The sequence below is a fragment of the Salmo trutta genome, chromosome 7 (assembly GCF_901001165.1).
Source record: "Salmo trutta chromosome 7, fSalTru1.1, whole genome shotgun sequence".
In the NCBI taxonomy this organism is placed as follows: domain Eukaryota; kingdom Metazoa; phylum Chordata; class Actinopteri; order Salmoniformes; family Salmonidae; genus Salmo; species Salmo trutta.
Genome location: NC_042963.1, coordinates 48,880,077 through 48,904,630, shown reverse-complemented (window position 1 = coordinate 48,904,630; position 24,554 = coordinate 48,880,077). Strand labels below are relative to the sequence as shown.

Genomic DNA, 24,554 nt, shown 5'->3' with positions numbered 1-24,554 from the left:
TGCCATCTGATCTGTGTGATTACAGGGATTTTGGGTTGTAATGATGAATAGATCATTCAGTCCAAAAGAACACAAAGACAATATAAAGAGGAAACGATTTATATTAAATATAAAGTAAAACAGTGAACAGTGAAATCGAACCCTGGTATATTAAAATGCTTCAAGCTAAACAATGATAGAAAAGTATTGAGGGAGTACAACATGCTCAAACCTCCAGAATAAAAATCTACATAACAATAAGCAATATATTAAGATTAATAAACAAACATTTTAGGTAAATGCTTTTGGCAATCAATTGAAGATTAGTTTAGTACTATCCCAAGAGAAACAGGAAATCAGCTGTCAGGGTCTATCATATCAGGCCAATACAGTATATCTTTGATTGTTCTTTCTTTCTTTCTTTCTTTCTTTCTTTCTTTCTTTACATCTCCTTCTCTCTCTCTGTTCCGTTCTCTTCATTCAGCGGATAGGGACTTAGGTCCAGCGTCAGCATGCGGCTGAACATGCACTCGTTAAACTGAGAGAAAAAGAAAGACAGTTAAGTCACAGGGACTGATATCCTCGCCTCCTTCTCAAGACACATTGGAGGAAAGCAACCTAGGTTCTTCTTCTCTGGTGTTTTGGGAAGAAGGCAAGGAGAGACGATACGAGGAAAGACGCACAGAGAAAGAGGCAGCAGAACCAGGCCGCGAGAGAAAGATGGTCTGGAATAAAGGTGTTTTGGTACTGTACCTCAGGGTAGACCCCCAGCAGAGCGTCAGCTCTAGAGTAGAACTCCTCCTTCAGAGAGATGACGATGATCTGGAGGCTCTCTCTCGACTGCTCCCTGATAAAGCTGGTCACCTGCATCCACAGAGAGACAGACAGGTCAGCCATATTGCCATATTCATAGCTACAGCCCATATTTAATCACAATTAAAATGTCAACTTGCTTTGCCAATATTGGTGTTGTCCAGGGCTGCATCAACCTCATCCAGGACAAAGAACGGAGCTGGACGGAAGCTGATTGAGAAAACACAAACATCAGACAGTGGTTCAATGCTGTATACTGATGGGCATATCTCATGTCTGCTGTGTGTTAGCTGTGTAAAGCCAACACCAAAGCAGCGATGGCCTTCTCTCCTCCAGACAGGCTGTCCACAGCCATGAACTTCTCTCTCTCACCTGTGTATGGCGAAACCAAAGCCAGGGCACCAATGGCCTTCTCTCCTCCAGCCTGGCTGTCCATGGCCATGAACCTCTTCTCTTTCTCTCTCACCTGTGTATTGCGAACACCAGAGCCAGGGCAGCGATGGCCTTCTCTCCTCCAGACAGGTTGTCCATGGCCATGAAGCGTTTTCCAGGAGCAATACAGTTGTAATTGATGCCATCCAGGTAGGGCTCATCCGGGTTCTCAGCACTCAGAATGGCCTGGAGGGAGCAGCACACATTCAGGCATATACACACCCGTACATTACACCAGGGTTCGTACAAACAGTGGCAAGTCAAATTCAAGGACTTTCAAGGACTTTTTCAAGCATTAATATTTATTTTCAAGAACCATCAATTTGTATTAGTTACTATTATTGAATTGTTTCTAGTCACCACCAGATGGCAGTATATCGCCACAACCTCATGAAAAAAACTAACTAACTAACTTACTAGTCATCACTACCTTACAAGTTCTACTCAATAATACGCATTTTTCACATTACATGGTGTGGATTGGTTGGTTTCAGTAATGTAGTGGTAAATAAAGGTGGGTAAACTACCAGTACCTGTCAACATTTTGGACACTTACTCATTCAAAGGTTTTTCTGTATTTTTATTATTTCCTCATTGTAGAATAATAGTGAAGATGTCAAAACTATGAAATAACACATATGGAATCATGTAGTAACCCAAAAAGTGTTAAACAAATACAAATATATTTAAAATTCTTCAAAGTAGCCACCCTTTGGCTTGATGACAGCTTTGCACACTTTTGGCATTCTCTCAACCAGCTTCACCTGGAATGCTTTTTCAACAGTCTTGAAGGAGTTCCCACATATGCTGAGCACTTGTTGGCTGCTTTTCCTTCACTCTGCTGTCCAACTCATCCCAAACCATCTCACTTGGGTTGAGGTTGGGTGATTGTGGAGGCCAGGTCATCTGATGCAGCACTCCATCACTCACCTTCTTGGTCAGATAGCCCTTACACAGCCTTGAGGTGTGTTGGGTCATTGTCCTCTTGAAAAACAAATGATAGTCCCACTCAGCGCAAACCAGATGGGATTGCGTATCGCTGCAGAACGCTGTGGTAGCCATGCTGGTTAAGTGTGCCTTGAATTCTAAATAAATCACTGACAGTGTCAACTGCAAGCACCCTCACATCATCACACCTCCTCCTCCATGCTTCACGGTGGGAACCATACATGCAGAGATCATCCGTTCACCTACTGCGTCTTACAAAGACACAGCGGTTGGAAGCAAAAATCTCAAATTTGGACTCGTCAGACCAAAGGACAGATTTCCACTGGTCTAATGTCCATTGCTCGTGTTTCTTGGCCAAAGCAAGTCTCTTCTTATTGTTAGTGTGATAAATAAAAGATCCCAGAGATGTTCCATAAGCACAAAAGGCAGGATTGTATCTACATTTGCCCGGCATTTTAGCTATCAATGTGACGTTTGGCGGTGCCTAATCAGTCAGTTCTGTAACTGCCTGGCTCAGAGGCAGTGTGGGTGGAATGAGTGAGCTCGCCTGGCAACCACAGCGCCAAACACATGAAGAAATACAACTTGGTAGTCTACCTGGAAATTAATTTGGAAGACCAATACATTTTTCTGATATTTTTCAGAAATGTATTTGTTCATGTTCTCCTCTCATTTGAATTGAAGTACTTTTGAAGTAACTACTTGAGAAAATATCAGATTTTCAAGGTACTCTAGTACTTGAATTTCAGAGTGCCAAATGGAAGTACTTTAAGCACCTCAAGCACCTTTTGCAAACCCTGTTACACACACACACACACACACATTACAAACACTACACATACTACACACCACAAACCTGATAAGTGTGTCTATTACACAGTAGCATGAAGATTGCTTTCAGGTATGTAACAGGTGTGTGTGTGTGTGTGCAAGTGTTTCTGTATGAGTAAAGCCTTCACACCTGAGCGCTGGTGTTCCGGCACAGTTGTTTGTAGATCTGGTCGATGACGACAGAGACGTGTTCAAAGCACTGACTGAAGAGTCTGAAGCGTTTGGCTTTAACCTGCTCAAACTCCTGGTTACTCCTTCTGGCTGCCTTGGTGCTGGCATCAAACGCTGGAGCACACAGAGGGAGACAGAGGCAATCAGATAAACATCATTCAGCCATACAGATATGTATTGCAACATTAACTTTATTAAGGGACCACAACAGAAAAAAAAATATTAACAACTTTATTGTGTTATCCCTGTCAAGTTTTTTAAATGTATGGAACCTCACTGAATATGGCTTTTTTTTTAACTGGCTATTTAAAATGTATAAGTCAATCAAAGATCTGTAGGCACTAAAAAGTTAGGTTTTGCAGTGGTATTGGGAAAACAAATGCTGCAATGTATTTGAAATATGCCGCTCTAGCATCTTAAAAGTTTGTCACTAAAACCTGTTTCCTCTGGGTTTTAACTTTTTAGGGCCCTCAATGGGTTCCCACAATACACTCACCAAGACAAGTTAAGCGACAGCGTTTGTGTATTGAGGTGTGTGTCTGCATTATACAGTTGGTGTATTGAGGTGTGTTTCTGCACTTTGTACCGTCCACCACCCCCTGGAATTTGTCCTTGACCTCCCTCATTTTCTCCAGGGCTTTAAGGTTGGGGGCTGTGGAGCGCTGTAGGACCCCCTCTAGAGAGGACACTGTCTCCTTAAGACGCTCTACCTGAGGGTCCACCTCCTCCCCTGCAAGATCCTGTTGGACATAAAGACACACACACACGTTTGGACAGCATAACGTAAGATACATAACTGTCCTCTAGGGTGAATACAGTACATTAACTGTATGATAGTGATCAGTTTTTAAAGCTAAGAGACTGAGAAGGGATACTGTAGATTGATGATTGATTAATGAGGTCTACCTTCAGCTCAGCTCCCAGGCCAGAGTAGTCGATGACCATCAGCGCCTCTCTCTCGTAGATGTCCATAGTGGTGCAGGTGCTCTCTGTGAGTGACTCTGAGTCCAGCTGACAAGGCCAGATCAGTCAATCAGTAAGAGAGATAGAACTTTATTCTCCCCCGATAGTGAATTTGACTTACACATATGAGAGGTAAACAACTGTACATCCAAGTACACAATACACATTCAGTACATGAAAGGAGAACGTGAACACAGCCCGTCATCTGGGAAGGTCCTGCTGCACACTACCCTGGTCTATGCCCCCCCCCCCCCCCCCCCCACTCTGTCTCTGATAGTGGGGGCTACTGAGGGGAGGAAAGCTCATAATAAAGGCTGGAATGGAGCAAATGGAACTGCATCAAACACATAAAAAACATTTATTTCGCTCCAGCCATTACGACGAGCCCGTATTCCCCAATTAATGTGCCACCAACCTCCTGTGGTCTCTAGTCTGTCCTACCTGCACCTCACTGATCTCATCCAAGCTGCCAGACAGCAGCGTGATGGGCAGGCCCTGGATCTTACAACCTAGCAGCAAGTTGTGTTTCCAGATCCTCAACTGCTCCAGGGCTGTCTCAGCTGAGATAACCTCCCTCTGCAGCTTCACCAGCTCTCTGGTGGGGAGAAGGGTTAGACACGGAGAGGGGACAGAGAAAGGAAGAAGAGAAGGGGGAGGAAGATACAGAGAATGAAGAGGGATAGGGCGGAGAGAGGAGAAGATCAGCTTTTAGAGAGGGCGATGAGACCAGTGAAGTGACCTGCAATCAATTTGATACACTGGACAAAAATAACTGACAGCAGAACAGCCACAGTTAGAAGTACCTGGAGCTCTCCTGAAGGCTCTTCATCGTTTGGTCCACCTGGGCCTTGGAGTCAGAAGCCTGGGTCTTCTTCCCCAGCAGATGATTCTTCAGATCCAACACTTTAGATTGACTCCCTTCCATCACCACCAGCAGCTTCTCCTCTTCCTAGCGGAGACACAAGAGAACAACACAACACAACACTGGGATTACATTCTGTGTGATTTTAGAGGAGGACTTGAGAAGCTGATGGGAAAAGGGAAGGAAGGGAGGTATGAAGGGACAAGAAAGGAGGATGAAAGGAGATAACATGAGGGAAGTTGAGAAAAGGAGAGAATGGATGAGAGGAGGTATGTTTTGCCTGCTTCTGTTCTTCCACTCTGCTCTGCTCCTTGGCGATGGTCTCCTCTAGTTTCTTCATCTTCTTCCTCTGCTGCTCCAGCTGACCCTGTTCGTACTCCAACTGGGCCTTCAGACAGGTCCGCTGAGACTCAAACTCCAACCTGGGAGAGGGGTGGGAAAAGAGAGGGGGGTTGATTACACTCAGGCAGTGACAGAAAAGAGATGTGGGAGAGGAGATGGCCAGAAAAAATATAATATTTGCGAACAATATACAGTGCATTCGGAAAGTATTCAGACCCCTTGACTTGTGCCACATTTTGTTACACCTTATTCTAAAATTGATTAAAATTACTTTTATCCTCATCAATCTACATACAAAAAACAGAAATACCTTATTTACATAAGTATTTGGACCCTTTGCTATGACTCGAAATTGAGCTAATTTGCATCCTGTTTCCATTGATCATCCTTGAGATGTTTCTACAACACGATTGGAGTCCACCTGTGGTAAATTCAATTGATTGGACATGATTTGGAAAGGCACACACCTGTATATAGAAGGTCCCACAGTTGACAGTGCATGTCAGAGCAAAACCAAGCCATGAGGTCGAAGGAATTGTCCACAGAGGTCAGAGACAGGATTGTGTCGAGGCACAGAACTGGAGAAGGGTACCAAAAAATGTCTGCAGCATTGAAGGTCCCCAAGAACAAAGTGGCCTCCATTCTTAAATGGAAGAAGTTTGGAACCACCAAGACTCTTCCTAGAGCTGGCCGCCCAGCAAACTAGAATAGAATATCTAGTTAACAGAAGAAAAGAAAGAGAAAATCAGGACAGAAGAAAAAGGATATCAAAGTGAAACAGTTCTCTAAAGACACAAGAGACAATAATACAAGAAACAACACTTTTGTAGCTTGTCAACTATGTGTCTGTCTATCCCTGTTCTCTCCCCTCTGCACAGGCCATACAAACGCTTCACACCGCGTGGCCGCTGCCACTCTAACCTGGTGGTCCCAGCGCGCACGACCCACGTGGAGTTCCAGGTCTCCGGCAGCCTCTGGAACTGCCGGTCTGCGGCCAACAAGGCTGAGTTCATCTCAGCCTATGCTACCCTCCAGTCCCTAGACTTCCTGGCGCTGACGGAAACATGGATTACCACAGATAACACTGCTACTCCTACTGCTCTCTCCTCTCCTACTGCTCTCTCCTCCTGCCCACGTATTCTCGCATACCCCTAGAGCATCGAGCCAGCGGGGTGGTGGCACTGGAATCCTCATCTCTCCCAAGTGGACATTCTCTCTTTCTCCCCTGACCCATCTGTCTATCTCCTCATTTGAATTCCATGCTGTCACAGTTACCAGCCCTTTCAAGCTTAACATCCTTATCATTTATCGCCCTCCAGGTTCCCTTGGAGAGTTCATCAATGAGCTTGACGCCTTGATAAGTTCCTTTCCTGAGGATGGCTCACCTCTCACAGTTCTGGGTGACTTTAACCTCCCCACGTCTACCTTTGACTCATTCCTCTCTGCCTCCTTCTTTCCACTCCTCTCCTCTTTTGACCTCACCCCCTCACCTTCCCCCCCTACTCACAAGGCAGGCAATACGCTTGACCTCATCTTTACTAGATGCTGTTCTTCCACTAATCTCATTGCAACTCCCCTCCAAATCTCCGACCACTACCTTGTATCCTTTTCCCTCTCGCTCTCATCCAACACTTCTCACTCTGCCCCTACTCGGATGGTATTGCGCCGTCCCAACCTTCGCTCTCTCTCTCCCGCTACTCTCTCCTCTTCCATCCTATCATCTCTTCCCTCTGCTCAAACCTTCTCCAACCTATCTCCTTATTCTGCCTCCTCAACCCTCCTCTCCTCCCTTTCTGCATCCTTTGATTTTCTCTGTCCCCTATCCTCCAGGCCGGCTCGGTCCTCCCCTCCTGCTCTGTGGCTCGACGACTCACTGCGAGCTCACAGAACAGGGCTCCGGGCAGCCGAGCGGAAATGGAGGAAAACTAGCCTCCCTGCGGACCTGGCATCCTTTCACTCCCTCCTCTCTACATTCTCCTCTTCTGTCTCTGCTGCTAAAGCCACTTTCTACCACTCTAAATTCCAAGCATCTGCCTCTAACCCTAGGAAGCTCTTTGCTACCTTCTCCTCCCTCCTGAATCCTCCTCCCCCTCCACTCCTCCCTCTCTGCGGATGACTTCGTCAACCATTTTGAAAAGAAGGTTGACGATATCCGATCCTCGTTTGCTAAGTCAAACGACACCGCTGGTCCTGCTCACACTGCCCTACCCTGTGCTTTGACCTCTTTCTCCCCTCTCTCTCCAGATGAAATCTCGCGTCTTGTGACGGCCGGCCGCCCAACAACCTGCCCACTTGACCCTATCCCCTCCTCTCTTCTCCAGACCATTTCCGGAGACCTTCTCCCCTACCTCACCTCGCTCATCAACTCATCCTTGACCGCTGGCTACGTCCCTTCCGTCTTCAAGAGAGCGAGAATTGCACCCCTTCTGAAAAAACCTACACTCGATCCCTCCCATGTCAACAACTACAGACCAGTATCCCTTCTTTCTTTTCTCTCCAAAACTCTTGAACGTGCCGTCCTTGGCCAGCTCTCCTGCTATCTCTCTCAGAATGACCTTCTTGATCCTAATCAGTCAGGTTTCAAGACTGGGCATTCAACTGAGACTGCTCTTCTCTGTGTCACGGAGGCTCTCCGCACTGCTAAAGCTAACTCTCTCTCCTCTGCTCTCATCCTTCTAGACCTATCTGCTGCCTTTGATACTGTGAACCATCAGATCCTCCTCTCCACCCTCTCCGAGTTGGGCATCTCCGGCGCGGCCCACGCTTGGATTGCGTCCTACCTGACAGGTCGCTCCTACCAGGTGGCGTGGCGAGAATCTGTCTCCGCATCACGCGCTCTCACCACTGGTGTCCCCCAGGGTTCTGTTCTAGGCCCTCTCCTATTCTCGCAATATACCAAGTCACTTGGCTCTGTCATATCCTCACATGGTCTCTCCTATCATTGCTATGCAGACGACACACAATTAATCTTCTCCTTTCCCCCTTCTGATAACCAGGCGGCGAATCGCATCTCTGCATGTCTGGCAGACATATCAGTGTGGATGACGGATCACCACCTCAAGCTGAACCTCGGCAAGACGGAGCTGCTCTTCCTCCCAGGGAAGGACAGCCCGTTCCATGATCTCGCCATCACGGTTGACAACTCCCTTGTGTCCTCCTCCCAGAGTGCTAAGAACCTTGGCGTGATCCTGGACAACACCCTGTCGTTCTCCACTAACATCAAGGCGGTGACCCGATCCTGTAGGTTCATGCTCTACAACATTCGCAGAGTACAACCCTGCCTCACACAGGAAGCGACGCAGGTCCTAATCCAGGCACTTGTCATCTCCCGTCTGGATTACTGCAACTCGCTGTTGGCTGGGCTCCCTGCCTGTGCCATTAAACCCCTACAACTCATCCAGAACGCCGCAGCCCGTCTGGTGTTCAACCTTCCCAAGTTCTCTCACGTCACCCCGCTCCTCCGCTCTCTCCACTGGCTTCCAGTTGAAGCTCGCATCCGCTACAAGACCATGGTGCTTGCCTACGGAGCTGTGAGAGGAACGGCACCTCCATACCTTCAGGCTCTGATCAGGCCCTACACCCAAACAAGGGCACTGCGTTCATCCACCTCTGGCCTGCTGGCCCCCCTACGTCTGAGGAAGCACGGTTCCGGCTCAGCCCAGTCCAAACTGTTCGCTGCTCTGGCACCCCAATGGTGGAACAAGCTCCCTCACGACGCCAGGACAGCGGAGTCAATCACCACCTTCCGGAGACACCTGAAACCCCACCTCTTTAAGGAATACCTGGGTTAGGAAAAAAAGTAATCCTTCTAACCCCCCCCCCCCTAAAAGATTTAGATGCACTATTGTAAAGTGGTTGTTCCACTGGATATCATAAGGTGAATGCACCAATTTGTAAGTCGCTCTGGATAAGAGCGTCTGCTAAATGACTTAAATGTAAATGTAAATGCAAACTGAGCAATTGGGGCAGAAGGGCCTTGGTCAGGGAGGTGACCAAGAACCCAATGGTCACTCTGACAGAGCTCCAGAGTTCCACTGTGGAGATGGAAGAATTTTCAAGAAGAACAACCATCTCTGCAGATCTCCACCAATCAGGCCGTTATGGTAGAATGGCCAGACATAAGTCACTCCTCAGTAAAAGGTACATGACAGCCCGCTTGGAGTTTGCCAAAAGGCATCTAAAGGACTCTCAGACCATGAGAAACATGATTCTCTGATCTGATAAAACCAAAATTGAACTCTTTGGCCTGACTGCCAAGTGTCACGTAAGGAAGAAACCTGGCTCCATCCATACGGTGAAGCATGGTGGTGGTACTATCATGCTCTGGGGCTGTTTTTCAGCGACAGGGACTGGGCAACTAGTCAAGACAGAGGGAAAGATGAACGGGGTAAAGTACAGATATCCTTGACGAAAACCTGCTCCAGAGCACCTAGGACCTCAAACTGGGTTGAAGGTTCACCTTCCAACAGGACAATGACCCTAAGCACACAGCTAAGACAACACAGGAGTGGCTTCAGGACATTTCTCTGAATGTCCTTGAGTAGCCCAGCCACAGCCACAGCCACAGCCAGGACAATTCGATCAAACACCTCTGGAGAGACCTGAAAATAGCTGTGCAGCGACGCTCCCCATCCAACCTGACAGCGCTTGAGAGGATCTGCAGAGAATGGGAGAAACTCTCCAAATACAGGCGTGCCAAGCTTGTAGCGTTATACCCAAGAAGACTCGAGGCTGTAATCGCTGCCAAAGGTGCTTTAACAAAGTACTGTGTAAAGGGTCTGAATACTTATGTAGATGTGATTTTTCCGTTTTGTATCTTTAATACATTTGCTAAAATGTCTAAAAACCTGTTTTTGTTTTGTAATTATGGGGTATTGTGTGTAGATTGATGAGGGAAAAAAACACTTTAATAAATTTTAGAATAAGGTTGTAATGTAACAAAATGGTGAAAAAGTCAAAGGGTCTGAATACTTTCCGAATGCACTGTACACCGTATAAGAACAAGCATACTGTACAATCAGTCCATATAAACTTGTTAGTATCATTGTTCCATAGACCATATATACTGTATGTAATGTGGGGAGGTCCAGTCCAATACCGTTTCCTGTCTACATCCTGCTGCTGTTTGAGATGCTCCTGTTCATACTCCCTGATGTTGGCCACTCCTATCTCAGCACAGAAGTCTGAGAACACCACATCCTCCATCTGAACACAGAACAATAACAACATTACCACTAACCTGGTCCCCAGAGACATAGTTGGCAGAACGTTCCTACTCTAAAGCAGTGACATACTACAAACATTTGGGAGTGCGGCAGGTAGCCTAGCGGTTAGAGCGTTTGGCCGAGAATCGAAAGGTCACTGGTTCGAATCCCCAAGCCAACAATGTGAAAAATCTGTTAATGTGATCCTGATCCAGGGCACGTTGTTCCTGTAAATTTCTCTGGATAAGAGTGTCTGCTAAACAATGTAAAAGTATAGTCCCATAGGCTCAGTTGGTAGAGCATGGCACTTCCCACTCCAGGGCTGTGGGTTGAATTCAACATGTGTCTACTTTCTTTTACTCCAACAAGAGCATAGTAGGCCATCAACAGTTTTTCAGAATATCAAGTCTTTAGTGATGTTTTCGAGTTTTGAAAATGTATGCACTCACGACTGTAAATCTCTCTGGATAAGAGTGTCTGCTAATTGATGTAAAACCTTTGTGTTGTTTGTGTTAGCTATGACACGCCACTAATAACAGGTGTCTGCTATTTAGCGGATGCTCTTATCCAAAGCGACTTACAATAGAAATTAGAGTTAAGTGCCTTGCTCAAGGGCGTATCGACAGTATTTTCCCCCTTAGCCGTCTCAGGAATTCAAACCAGCAACCTTTTGGTTACCAGCCCAATGCTTTTAACCGCTAGGCTACCTGCCAATTTAGACATTATTCTAAATAGTCTTGGCTGCAGTGCGTCCTGACCTGGTTGATCCTGTCTTGGAGCTTCTTCATCTCCAGCTCCTTGACTTCCATGTTCTCTTTCTGCATCTCCAGCTGAGACTCCACGTTGGCCAGCTCAGCCTCCAGGCGAGACATCTCCTAAAGGGAGAGACATGCAAGTTGTCAAGACATGAGATGTGCGCGACATGGGCCACAGATTGAGAAAACTCTACTGTAAGTCTCTCAATACTGTAAGTGCATACATTTTCAAAACTCAAAAACATCACCTAAGACTTGATAAGCTGAAAAACTGTTGATGGCTTACTATGCTCTTGTTGGAGTAAAAATAAGTAGACACATGTTGAATTCAAGTAGAAGTGGTGGTTTGCAGATGGTGTAGTCAGAGTAAGTTACAGCCACAGTAACAGTGTTAGTGTAGTTTACCGCGTGGCAGTTGGGAATGCTCTTCTTGTGGAGGGTGTCCAGTTCAGTGCGGGAGTACTTCAGACGGGTCTGAACCCCCTGAGCCTGAGACTGGATCTGTTTCAACTCAGGCTCCTTACGCTTCAGCTTCACCAGACCCTGTCACATGTCACAGGAAGTGGAAATAAAGGACTGTCTCAGATAATCTTCCCATTCAAATTGGTCAGAAAAACTACACTCCTTGAGGCAGGGAGAATAAGTTAACAGTTTAGCAGTGGATATTCTAGAATTCATTTTATCTTTATTTAACTAGGCAAGTCAGTTAAGAACAAATTCTTATTTTCAATGACGGCCTAGGAACAGCAGGTTAACTGCCTGTTCAGGGGCAGAACAATTTGTACCTAGTCTGCTCGGGGATTTGAACTTGCAACCTTTCGGTTATTAGTCCAACACTCTAACTAGGCTACCCTGCCACCCCGAATCAAGACTTACAATAATAAAAAATGTATTAGATTCCCAGACTTTCAAAATCTAGATTATGAATGTGTGCAAAGACCCAGACTCACACGTAGCTCTGCAGTCAGCTGTTCTTTGAGCTCCTTCAGCTTGGTCATGTCCTTCTCGTCCCAGCGCCGGGCCTTGCTCCGCAGGTGGCTGGAGCCCCCAGAGATCACCCCTGACTTGGAGAACATGGTACCGTCCAGAGCCACCGTCTGGGGGAAAATATCAAGGTGGGTGCTACCACAGTAAAGTGGATGGGGGGGAACTCTGACTGGCTGGTTGACTGACTAATTGTGCATGTTTGAGATTGTCTACTGTACATTGCAGTCGGACTTTACTGAATTACTGATCTATATATCACCTTGAATCCCATAGCCCTCAAACAAGCTGAATGACTGACTAACTCACCTTGAGTCTTTCAGGCCCGTCGAAGGCGATGGCTCTGGCCTCTTTGAGTGTCTCACAGACCAGAGCGTTGCCACACACAAACTGGATGACTTTCTTCAGCTGAGGAGCAGTGGGGGAACACTGCACCACGTCCACCATCATCTTAGCTCCACGCACCCCACGCAGCCGCTCATTCAGAGGGCTCACCTGGGGAGGGACAGGGAGGTGGGACAGACTCAGTGAGGTTTGTGTGTTGGGTGTGTTAATCAAAGCCTATGTTGTTAGTTTTAGGTAGTTCTGGTTGTCTTTCTCCATCCCCCATCCCTCAGCTTTATAGCAAACGTAGCGGAGCTGCCGTTTTGTTGTTTTTTAAATTAAGGAGTGGGCCTACAAACAATCTCTCCTTCTGGGTCCACTGACTCACATCCAGGTAATCTATGGGTAAGAAGGTTTCTGGTTCGGCCCTCTCCTCCTTGACAAAGCGGATGCAGTCCCGAGCCACCTTCTCTGACGACACTACTATGGCGTTCATGTAGCGTCCAAACACCTTGGTGACGGCCAGCTGGTACTTCTTATGGATGGGGCTGCACAGGTCCACCAGACGACCAAACTGTGAAATAGAGGAACAAACACACCCTGGCAGAAATCTTCCTCTGGATACTGACAAAGATCTTGGAAGATCCTACAAGACCTTCAGATAGACCTTACTGGATACTAGTAACAGGATCTTAAAATATCTCAAGATTCTACGAGATCCTAAACAAGATTGCTACCAAGGCAATCCCTACAAGCTCACATTCAAATGACTCAAATAAGGGATGAGGGGGGAGGGGGTGCACTATGGAAGATGATATATACCCAATTTGATCCAATAAGGTGTTGGTGGCAGTGAGACAGGGATGTCTAGGGATGTCTCACCAGTGTGTCAGGGTAGAGTCTGCGGAGGTTTTCCAGGACCTCGTTGCGTTGCTGCTGCCTCTTACTCTCCTGGCTGTCCAGCCTGGCGTTCTGCAGCTCTCCCAGTACCTCCCCTAACTCCTGGTTCACCTCCTCCCCCCTCACCCTCCCTCTCTGCAGTTCCGCAGACAGCACCTCCTCCTGCTGACGAGACTCCTCCAGAGAGTTCCTGTTCAGAAGAAAAACACATGCAGTTTGTCACTCTTTTCCCTTCTTACTCCCTCTCTCATTTTATCTCCTTTTTTTCTCCCTCCTTCACTCTCTCCTTTTCTCCCTCTCTCTCCTTCACTCTCCTCTCTCTAATTTTCAATCTCTCTCTCCTTCACTCTCTCTCCTTCTCGCTCTCATTCTCTCTCTTTCTCTCCTTCTTTCTCTCTCAGTAGTTTAGTATGTCAGCACAGCCAAGAGAAGCTTTATAAAGAATGGGGTGCTTAACACTGACAAAAGTATTTAATTAAGTAGTGTTCTCCTTCAAAAAATAACAGCAACACACACATACAATAAGGGTGGGAATTGCCAGGGTCCTGACAATACGATATTATCATGATACTTAGATGCCGATACGACACGTATCGTGGTTCTCATGATTCTATGTATTGCGATTCGTTACTGCGGTTTTATTGCAATTTCATGTTACAAACATATTGCTAACTATATGTCTGCTGCAGATAGACGAGAGAGAGCATTATAAAATGAGTTTGATCAGTCATGGAAATAAGTCTTGAAAACATGTTGATTCAATATTTAAAAAGAAGATGGAGAACACGCTCTAGGATAACAAATAGCTGCGTTTTGGCACCGGTACAGCCGACTAGCGCTACCTAGCAGAAATCTATAAAGAAATTGTCTAAAATACCTTGAAGTCAAAGTATCTATATATCGTCTAAAATAATATTGTGATATGTAACTACAGTTGAAGTCGGAAGTTTACATACACTTAGGTTGGAGTCATTAAAACTAGTTTTTCAACCACTCCACAAATATCTTATTAAAAAAACAATTGTTTTGGCAAGTCGGTTAGGACATCTACTTTAATGCATGACACAAGTAATTTTTCCAACAATTGTTTAGACAGAATATTTCACTTATAATTCACTGAATCACAATTCCAGTGGGTCAGAAGTTTACATACACTAAGTTGACTAGGCCTTTAAACAGCTCGGAAAATTCCAGAAAATGATCATGACTTTAGAAGCTTCTGATAGGCTAATTGACATCATTTGAGTCAATCGTTGGTGTACCTGTGGATGTATTTCAAGGCCTACCTTCAAACTCAGTGCCTCTTTGCTTGACATCATGGGAAAATCAAAATAAATCAGCCAAGACCTCAGAAAATAAATTGCAGACCTCCACAAGTCTGGTTCATCCTTGGGAGCAATTTCCAAACGCCTGAAGGTACCACGTTCATCTGTACGAAGAATAGTACTGTCATGACGTTGGCCTGTGGGTAAGGTTTATGACCCCCCCATAAATACCTTTCTCCCTTCCCTCTCTCTTGACTCTACTGAAGGACTCTTGAATAGCCTTTGTTAAATATAGAGAGTCTGGGAACATCAAAAGGTGGGGGGAAAGGAACCATATTTCAGTAATCCAACCAGTGAATATGTGTTGGTACTTAATGAATATGATGTCAGTTCGGTTGTCATCTGAGACATTCTTATTAATGATAGGATGACGTAAACTGTATCGTGGAAAGTCTACACATTATAGTTATCAGATTCACATGGAATTGTTGTGCAATTTAAATGTTTAAATATGAAACTATTTCTGAAAAGATTAAATGTAATCTTAGCTGCCAAATGAGAGAATTGGGTTTTCATAAGGTTAGAGCTCTGCTCAATCAGTGACCCGCCCCTGTGAAGAGACATTGGTTATAAACTATGAAACACACCCTTCTCTCCCTCCACTATATAAGCCCTTGACGAAAATGTAACCTCCTGTTCCGAGTACGCGAGGCCTGCAGCCTCTGCGTTAAAAGGGCGAATAACTTGCTGTTCCGGGTACATTAGGGCGACGGTCCGATGTCAGAAGGATTCAGATAATAAGCTTTTCCGAGGACGTGAGGACGACGGTTCCATGTTAAAAGGACTAACATGTCAACTACAGAACTAAGCCAACCTCAGCGTGAGCTTTCGTTGCGAATGGTATGAACTTTGAATTCTTATTCACTACAGACGTGATACCTCCTAGCCGTTGAGTTAGCAGCGGCCTCTGTAAACGTGGGCTAGGAAAGGACGGACGACGGAACCAGTCTAACACACAACGACGATACTACAACGCATCCAATTTACCACCTGAGACATTCTTCCCAGGACCGGAAGATCTCTGTTGGGCAACACGGCCAGCATCTACGACCAACCTACCGAAGCGCAGCTCAGAGTAAATATTTATTGCATTTTCCTTTTCCAAAAGGGCGGTAATTCAGAATGCATAAGATACTGTATTTACGATAGCATAGCTTCTCCCTTTGTTCCTCAGTCTTCCCGCTCTTTCACTCAAACCCAACCCCCTTTCCTTTGTGTAACCAGCCGTCATGTCGGCTCCGTCCACCAGGGACGTTTTCTGTATGACATAATTTGCATTCTGTGTATATGTAATTCTGTGTGATTAGTTAGGTATTTAGTAAATAAATAGTTAAACCAAAGTTTGTATTGCTGATTCAACTTGTTAGCCAGGGTTCGTGAAGATAACCAAGAATTTACAACTTTCAGATGAGACTGAAATAAGGTGACGATTAATATTGACTGCTATTGATTAAAAATATTACTAGGTCTTTAAGAGTTTATTCGGAAGATAACAGCTCTATAAACACTCTTTCGTGGTGCCCTGACTTTCTAGTTAACTACATTTACATGATTAGCTTAATCAGGTAATATTAAATACAGAGAAAGGATTTTATAGAATAGCATGTCATATCACTTAATCCGGCATAGCCAAAGACACGACAGTACGCAAGTATAAACACCATGGGACCACACAGCTGTCATACTGCTCAGGAAGGAGACGCGTTCTGTCTCCTAGAGATGAACGTACTTTGGTGCGAAAAGTGCAAATCAATCCCAGAACAGCAAAAGACCTTGTGAAGATGCTGGAGGAAACAGGTACAAAAGTATCTACAGTGAGGGAAAAAAGTATTTGATCCCCTGCTGATTTTGTACGTTTGCCGACTGACAAAGAAATGATCAGTCTATATTTTTAATGTTAGGTTTATTTGAACAGTGAGAGACAGAATAACAACAAAAAAATCCAGAAAAACGCAGGTCAAAAATGTTATAAAATAATTTGCATTTTAATGAGGGAAATAAGTATTCGACCCCTCTGCAAAACATGACTTAGTACTTGGTGGCAAAACCCTTGTTGGCAATCACAGAGGTCAGACGTTTCTTGTAGTTGGCCACCAGGTTTGCACACATCTCAGGAGGGATTTTGTCCCACTCCTCTTTGCAGATCTTCTCCAAGTCATTAAGGTTTCGAGGTTGACGTTCGGCAACTCGAACCTTCAGCTCCCTCCACAGATTTTCTATGGGATTAAGGTCTGGAGACTGGCTAGGCCACTACAGGACCTTAATGTTCTTCTTCTTGAGCCACTCCTTTGTTGCCTTGGCCGTGTGTTTTGGGTCATTGTCATGCTGGAATACCCATCCACGACCCATTTTCAATGCCCTGGCTGAGGGAAGGAGGTTCTCACCCAAGATTTGACGGTATATGGCCCCGTACATCGTCGCTTTGATGTGGTGAAGTTGTCCTGTCCCCTTAGCAGAAAAACACCCCCAAAGCATAATGTTTCCACCTCCATGTTTGACGGTGGGGATGGTGTTCTGGGGTCATAGGCAGCATTCCTCCTCCTCCAAACACGGCGAGTTGAGTTGATGCCAAAGAACTCTCATCTGACCACAACACTTTCACCCAGTTGTCCTCTGAATCATTCAGATGTTTATTGGCAAACTTCAGACGGGCATGTATATGTGCTTTCTTGAGCAGGGGGACCTTGCGGGCGCTGCAGGATTTCAGTCCTTCACGGCGTAGTGTGTTACCAATTGTTTTCTTGGTGACTATGGTCCCAGCTGCCTTGAGATCATTGACAAGATCCTCCAGTGTAGTTCTGGGCTGATTCCTCACCATCCTCATGATCATTGCAACTCCACGAGGTGAGATCTTGCATGGAGCCCCAGGCCGAGGGAGAGTGACAGTTATTTTGTGTTTCTTCCATTTGCGAATAATCGCACCAACTGTTGTCACCTTCTCACCAAACTGCTTGGCGATGGTCTTGTAGCCCATTCCAGCCTTGTGTATGTCTACAATCTTGTCCCTGACATCCTTGGAGAGCTCTTTGGTCTTAGCCATGGTGGAGAGTTTGGAATCTGATTGATTGATTGCTTCTGTGGACAGGTGTCTTTTATACAGGTAACAAACTGAGATTAGGAGCACTCCCTTTAAGAGTGTGCTCCTAATCTCAGCTCGTTACCTGTATAAAAGACACCTGCGAGCCAGAAATCTTTCTTATTGAGAAAGGGTCAAATACTTATTTCCCTCATTAAAATGCTAATCAATTTATAACATTTTTGACATGGATTTTTCTGGATTTTTGTTGTTGTTATTCTGTCTCTCACTGTTCAAATAAACCTACCATTAAAATTATAGACTGATAATTTCTTTGTCAGTGGGCAAACGTACAAAATCAGCAGGGGATCAAATTCTTTTTTCCCTTATTGTATATCCAGAGTAAAACAAGTCCTATATCGACATAACCTGAAATGCCGCTCAGCAAGGAAGAAGCCACTGCTCCAAAACCGCCATAAAAAAGACAGACTACGGTTTGCAACTGCACATGGGGACAAAGATCGTACTTTTTGGAGAAATGTCCTCTGGTCTGAAGAAACAAAAATAGAACTGTTTGGCCATAATGACTATTGTTATGTTTGGAGGAAAAAGGGGGATGCTTGCAAGCAGAAGAACACCATTCCAACTGTGAAACATGGGGGTGGCAGCATCATGTTGTGGGGGTGCTTTGCTGCAGGAGGGACTGGTGCACTTCACAAAATAGATGGAATCATGAGGTAGGAAAATGATGTGGATATATTGAAGCAACATCTCAAGACATCAGTCAGGAAGTTATTATAGCTTGGTCACAAATGGGTCTTCCAAATGGACAATGACCCCAAGCATACTTCCAAAGTTGTGGCAAAATGCCTTAAGGACAACAAAGTCAAGGCATTGGAGTGGCCATCACAAAACCCTGACCTCAATCCCATAGAAAATCTGTGGGCAGAAGTGAAAAAGCATGTGCAAGCAAGCAGACCTACAAACCTGACTCAGTTACACCAGCTCTGTCAGGAGGAATGGGACAAAATTCACCCAACTTATTGTGGGAAGCTTGTGGAAGGCTACCCGAAACGTTTGACCCAAGTTAAACAATTTAAAGGCAATGCTACCGAATACTAATTGAGTGCATGTAAACTTCTGACCCACTGGGAATGTGATGAAAGAAATAAAAGCTGAAATAAATCATTCTCTCTACTATTATTCTGACATTTCACATTCTTAAAATAAAGTGGTGATCCTAACTTACCTAAGACGGGGAATTCTTACGAGGATTAATTGTCAGGAATTGTGAAAAACTGAGTTTAAATGTATTTGGCTAAGGTGTATGTAAACTTCTGACATCAACTGTATCTATTTTTTCACTCATCAGTAACCAGTAACATACACCACAACACATGACTTACTTGCAGGTGTTGGTGTACTCCTCCAGTTTATCTGCTCTCCTGGTGAAGTCCCCCAGCTGAGTCTGGCTGTGCTTAATGCTTACCTATATACACAGAGAAAGTCAACACCAATTTCTGTTTTCACACACACACACACACACACACACACACACACACACACACACACACACACACACACACACACACACACACACACACACACACACACACACACACACACACACACTCCAGTACCTACCTCCACTTCCTTCTTCCTCCGCTGGTCAAACTCGATTTTCTGGTGGTCAGCCTTGACCTCCCAGTGCATCTTCTCAGCCTGCTGGGACAGGAGGGCCCCCTGCTTCCTGGCCAGCTCCTTCAGCTCCTTATAGCGCTCCAACTAGACACACAGAATACACACACACACACACACACACACACACACACACACACACACACACACACACACACAGCCCTAAACTACACTGAACAAAAATATAAATGCAACATGTAAAGTGTTGGTCCCATATTTCATAAGCTGAAATCCCTGGGTCGCTCCTCTTTTCAGTTCGCTGCAGCTAGCGACTGGAACGAGCTGCAACAAACACTCAAACTGGACAGTTTTATCTCTATCTCTTCATTCAAAGACTCAATCATGGACACTCTTACTGACAGTTGTGGATGCTTCACGTGATGTATTGTTCTCTACCTTCTTGCCTTTGCGCTGTTGTCTGTGCCCAATAATGTTTGTACCATGTTTTGTTGCTACCATGTTGTTGTCATGTTGTGTTGCTACCATGCTGTGTTGTCATGTGTTGCTGCCATTGTTGCTGCCATGCTATGTTATTGTATAGGTCTCTCTTTATGTTGTGTTATGGTGTCTCTCTTGTTACCTGTTCCTCCTCCAGCTGTATGTCAGCCCCCCGGTCGGTCAACTCCTCCTGGGCATGTCTCTCATAGTCCCTCCAGGCCCTCTCCAGCTCCTGGAGCTCCTGATGGAACTCAGCCAGCTCCTCCTCTTTCTTGGCCCCCATCCTCTGGCCCTTCTCCAGGGCCCCACGGGTATCATCTACCTTCTTTAGGTGGTGGGCCGTATTCACCTTGGCCTTGATGTACTGGGACCGACGCAGGGACAGGGTCTGCTCCTGTCCACTGGGGGAGAGGGAGAGGTTAGTTTAGTTAGTAATAAACACACACACCTCTCTCTACACACACTTCTCCCTCCTGACTGCAACCCACCGGATCTCCTTCTCAATCTGCTGCAGCTCTCTGGTAAAGCGTCCATGTTCTTTCTTCTGGGCCTTGACACTCTGCTCCCACCCATCCAGTCCTGTCTTCTGACCGGCCACAGCCTCCTGTCTCTTCCTCAGGGTTTTTGACAGGGCACTCAGGCCCTGCTGGTTGTGGTACAGCTGGAACAAGTTTAGCTGCAGCCTCCCCTGGTTCAAGTCATCCACCAACTCCTGGTACTTCTGGGCCTGGGGGATGAGGACGAAGAGAGGGACAGGGTTCATTTTTAAAATTTATTTAACCTTTATTTAACTAGGCAAGTCAGTTAAGAACAAATTCTTATTTACAATGGCAGCCTACACCGGCCAAACCCGGACGACGCTGGGCCAATTGTGCACCGCCCTACGGGACTCCCAATCACAGCTGGTTGTGATACAGCCTGGATTTGAACTAGGGTGTTTGTAGTGACACCTCTAGCACTGAGATGCAGTACCTTAGACCGCTGCGCCACTCAGGAGCCTAAGAGCATACATTTACATTACATTTTACATTACATTTTAGCCATTTAGCAGACGCTCTTATCCAGAGCAACTTACAGTAGTGAATGCATACATTTTATTTTTTTGTAGTACTGGCCCCCCCTGGGAATCGAACCCACAACCCTGGCGTTGCAGACACCATGCTGGCGTTGCAAACACCATGCTCTACCAACTGAGCCACAGGGAATTGAACAATAAATATTGTGAATTGAAATTCCAAAACTTTTCCATGACTTTTAACCACATTTCCAGATTGTCGTGATGATTTAATGTGACTGGGTAAAAAGCAAGTTGTAATTTACTAACTGTTACGACAGTGTTATGTTAAGTCTTATGACAGATAAATGGAGAATATCCCCTCTCTGTGTTCTTATCCTACCTCCACTTTCTCTGAGGAGACCTGCTTCTTCTCTGCGGTGGCTGTCCTCTTCTTGTTGAAGTGGAACTGCGTGTCTTCTTTAGCCTTCTGCAGAGCCTCCTTCTTCCTGTCATAGTCATCAGACAGCTCCAGAGACTGGCTGATGCGCTCAAACATCTTGGTCCGCTCCTTGGGGTTCTTCATGGCGATGGACTCCACCGCCCCCTGTATGGAGTCACAGGAAATATAAAACAGAGGTCACTATTAAACTGTCTCAGAATTTCTTATGTACTTTAATGAATGGCACTGTAATTAGCTACATTATGAATTATGATAAAATACTGTCAGTTGTGTGTGTGTGGGAGGGTGTGGTGTGTTCGCTTACCTGGAATACCAGACAGTTTCTAGCTTTGGTCACAATGCCTATCTTCTCCAGTTCCTCTGTGTACTTGGCAAGGGTGATTTGTCTGCCATTGATGCGATACTCAGAGGAGTCCCCTGGAAGATACACAACATTAGTGCATACAGTACAGTAAAGTAGCTACAATCATTCGTTGAGCTAGTATTTGCATACACTACTGGACCACATTTTTTGCTAAATATTTGCTGAATAAGACAGACCAGGACAGAATATTTGCTGAATAAGAGAGACCAGGTCAGAATGAAAAACAATGTTGAAAAGACTTTCCAGACATTGAAGTTAGGTTCTATTTAGGTTCTGAATTAAAGGTGAAAATATGTATTTTCCGGATGTTTAAAATACATATTTTATAGGAAGTTGCAAAGACGTCTTTTCCGGACATTGAAATCTGGCTCATTTTTGGTTCTGAATGAAAGTTGAAAAGATGTAATTTATAGACGTCTATGTTTGGGCCAAATCAAGGCTGCTCAAAATCAATGTCCGTGAACGTTGAAGTCAAGACCCGTATGGGACCGCCCAAAATCTGAACCAAACATAGATTTCTATGATTGGTTCAGATTTGGTTTGGACCAGACCAAAGACCAATGTCCGTGGATGGGGAAATCAAGGCCGGTCCGGACTGCACCAAAAAAAGACGTCCAAAAGGTTGCCGTCGATCCATGCTTACTGAGATGACTGAAATTACATTTTAGGAATGCCCATCTATGTGGTATGCCTACCATTTGTAAAACATCCAAAAAAGAAGTCCGGCTTGGACCGGAATTTTATGAATGGCTATCCATGTAGTAGGCCCAGTTTTTAAAACAGGCTGTAATAAACATTGGCTTTATTAGTCCTTATTCCTGTGACTAATCAATTTGGCTATTTAAGCTCTGAATATCAGCTACCCAACTTCATCAGGAGTTATTGTGAGCTTATTTGCAATGTGTTTACACAACAGGAAATGCAGAAGTATTTTATTTTTCACTATGATCAACTTGTCAAAAATGGACAGATACAAACTTGAAACCACTGATCATGACAATGGGGTGAAACTCTTGGATAACATTTGTGATTGTCCATTCTATATTGTCCATTTTACTTTGACCTGTCGAGTTTTTAAGATATGTTGTTTGTTAACATGTCAGCGCATTGTTTATTTGACTGGGTGCCATTTAGGTTATGCTATTTGACCGGGGAGAAACTGGTATGATGAAGAAAGTGTCCATCTCATTACACTGTCATACATTTGATCTCCAGCCTGTAGGCTACAGAAAAGTCAAAATGCTATTTATGTTATATCCTATTTCTGCTATATGATTTATGCAAGATACCTTTTTTAACGGAATGTTGGAGAAGTGCTGCAGCAAAGGGCGGCATCAGCGATCACATTAAAACCCATATGCCACTGGTTGAGAGAAATTGTCATTGTTTTTGGGCAAAATTAGGTGAAGTGTTACGTGTTGTTTTGGGGAGATGCGTCATCAACCCTGCCTAATGAGCGGGCCGGCAGTGGCATGAGTCCACTAGATAACAATGTTTTCTCATATGAAATACGTCTATAGTCGCTAGCCCTTCGAAGCAATCCAACTCACCCGATATGCTCCTACAGAAGTTGAGCTCCTCTCCGTTGTCGTCGCAGTAGCGCATGGTGACGCTGGCTGTGGTGGACACCGGCCTGCCAATGTGGGCTCCGTGGATGAGGTCCCTGGTGTGCTTCACACGGAGAGTCGCTGCCCGTTCCCCCATCACGAAGCTCAGGGCATCCATCACGTTCGACTTACCTATGGAAAGATGTGTCAAAGTGAAATGCCAGCTAGGTATGTATGATACGTATTATCAAAACTATCATTAACTGGTATTGCCAGTGAGTACACACCATGCTAAAACGCAGACAGTTTAGTAAGCCACATTGGTTCATTGCAAGCTAACGTTAGCTAGCAAGCAAGTTGATCCAGATAAAACAAAAGTTCAAGAAAACTTACCGGATCCATTTGTACCAATAATACAGTTAAACCTTTTAAAAGGTCCAATTACTTGCTTCCCTCGCCATGACTTAAAATTATCCACATCCAACTGCTTTAGAAAACCCATTTTGGGTAGCAAGGTAGTCAAACACAATTTGTTGTCAGATTTTTCCTCAGAAGAGCGCTGCTGAGTCGAAGCCTTCTCCTTCGGCGGGAAACACTAAAAGAAAAATGGTCACATGATCAAAACAGAGAACGTTGGTAAATGTTGCTAAATCTACATTAGAATATATCTAGGTTATAATATATGATTTCATTTTTTTTATTTTTTACATTATATTAATTTAAATGTTCTATATTTAATTTACTTTGACTATTTCTTGGCTATGCTGTAACTGTTGCCCCTTTGCCTTGGGGCAACACCGTTGCAAGCAGTGACTAAGAGGCAAATCAGAAAATCTTGGTTGCAAGACAATGGCCATTGGCCACTTGGAGCACATTGCTTTGGTCATTTGAAATGGCCAGGTTGAGTTGCAGATTTCCCGTCCCTACTTTGAACTTTTGTATATTTTATTTTATTATATTCCATTCTATTCTATTACTTTCCTCTTGACCATAAGGCCTATATTCTGGAGGCCTTTCAATTGAGCTGAGTAGACCCACTTATCCTGCACTGGCATGCCTGGGAGAAGGACTGCTACTATCTACAGCTGGTACTGAGGGAGGGGGGCAATGGCACCACCAACCATGCTATGGAAAAATAAATAGAGCTAAGACATCATGTCCATTCCCCAAAATAGCTCTTGAGCTTAGACCTATTGAATTG

At 44.9% G+C, this 24,554-nt stretch overlaps 1 protein-coding gene across 1 annotated transcript; it reads right to left on the bottom strand.

The window, feature by feature from the left end:
• Positions 1-83: 83 nt before the first annotated feature.
• Positions 84-23,936, bottom strand: smc1b (structural maintenance of chromosomes 1B). The gene is made up of 25 exons (XM_029759242.1): positions 23,747-23,936; positions 23,357-23,545; positions 21,747-21,859; positions 21,383-21,586; positions 20,474-20,712; positions 20,128-20,386; positions 19,494-19,634; positions 19,256-19,338; positions 13,491-13,698; positions 12,997-13,182; positions 12,594-12,779; positions 12,251-12,397; positions 11,706-11,843; positions 11,304-11,420; positions 10,440-10,546; positions 5,280-5,421; positions 4,941-5,086; positions 4,579-4,732; positions 4,081-4,185; positions 3,761-3,914; positions 3,134-3,288; positions 1,259-1,410; positions 933-1,002; positions 733-843; positions 84-517 (listed from the first exon to the last, which is right to left on the bottom strand). Exons 1-25 carry the CDS (start codon positions 23,853-23,855, stop codon positions 422-424), a joined length of 3,711 nt encoding a protein of 1,236 aa, XP_029615102.1. The 5' UTR covers positions 23,856-23,936; the 3' UTR covers positions 84-421.
• Between the last annotated feature and the right edge of the window lie 618 nt (positions 23,937-24,554).

Bases quoted from the DNA above. Each gene is read 5' to 3' on its own strand.
- smc1b (XM_029759242.1), bottom strand. From the start codon at position 23,855: ATGGGTTTTCTAAAGCAGTTGGATGTGGATAATTTTAAGTCATGGCGA. The intron at 23,546-23,746 runs GTAAGTTTTCTT...ATCTTTCCATAG, and splicing joins TATTGGTACAAATGGATCCG to GTAAGTCGAACGTGATGGAT. The intron at 21,587-21,746 runs GTAAGCGAACAC...GACTCCATACAG, and splicing joins GAAACTGTCTGGTATTCCAG to GGGGCGGTGGAGTCCATCGC.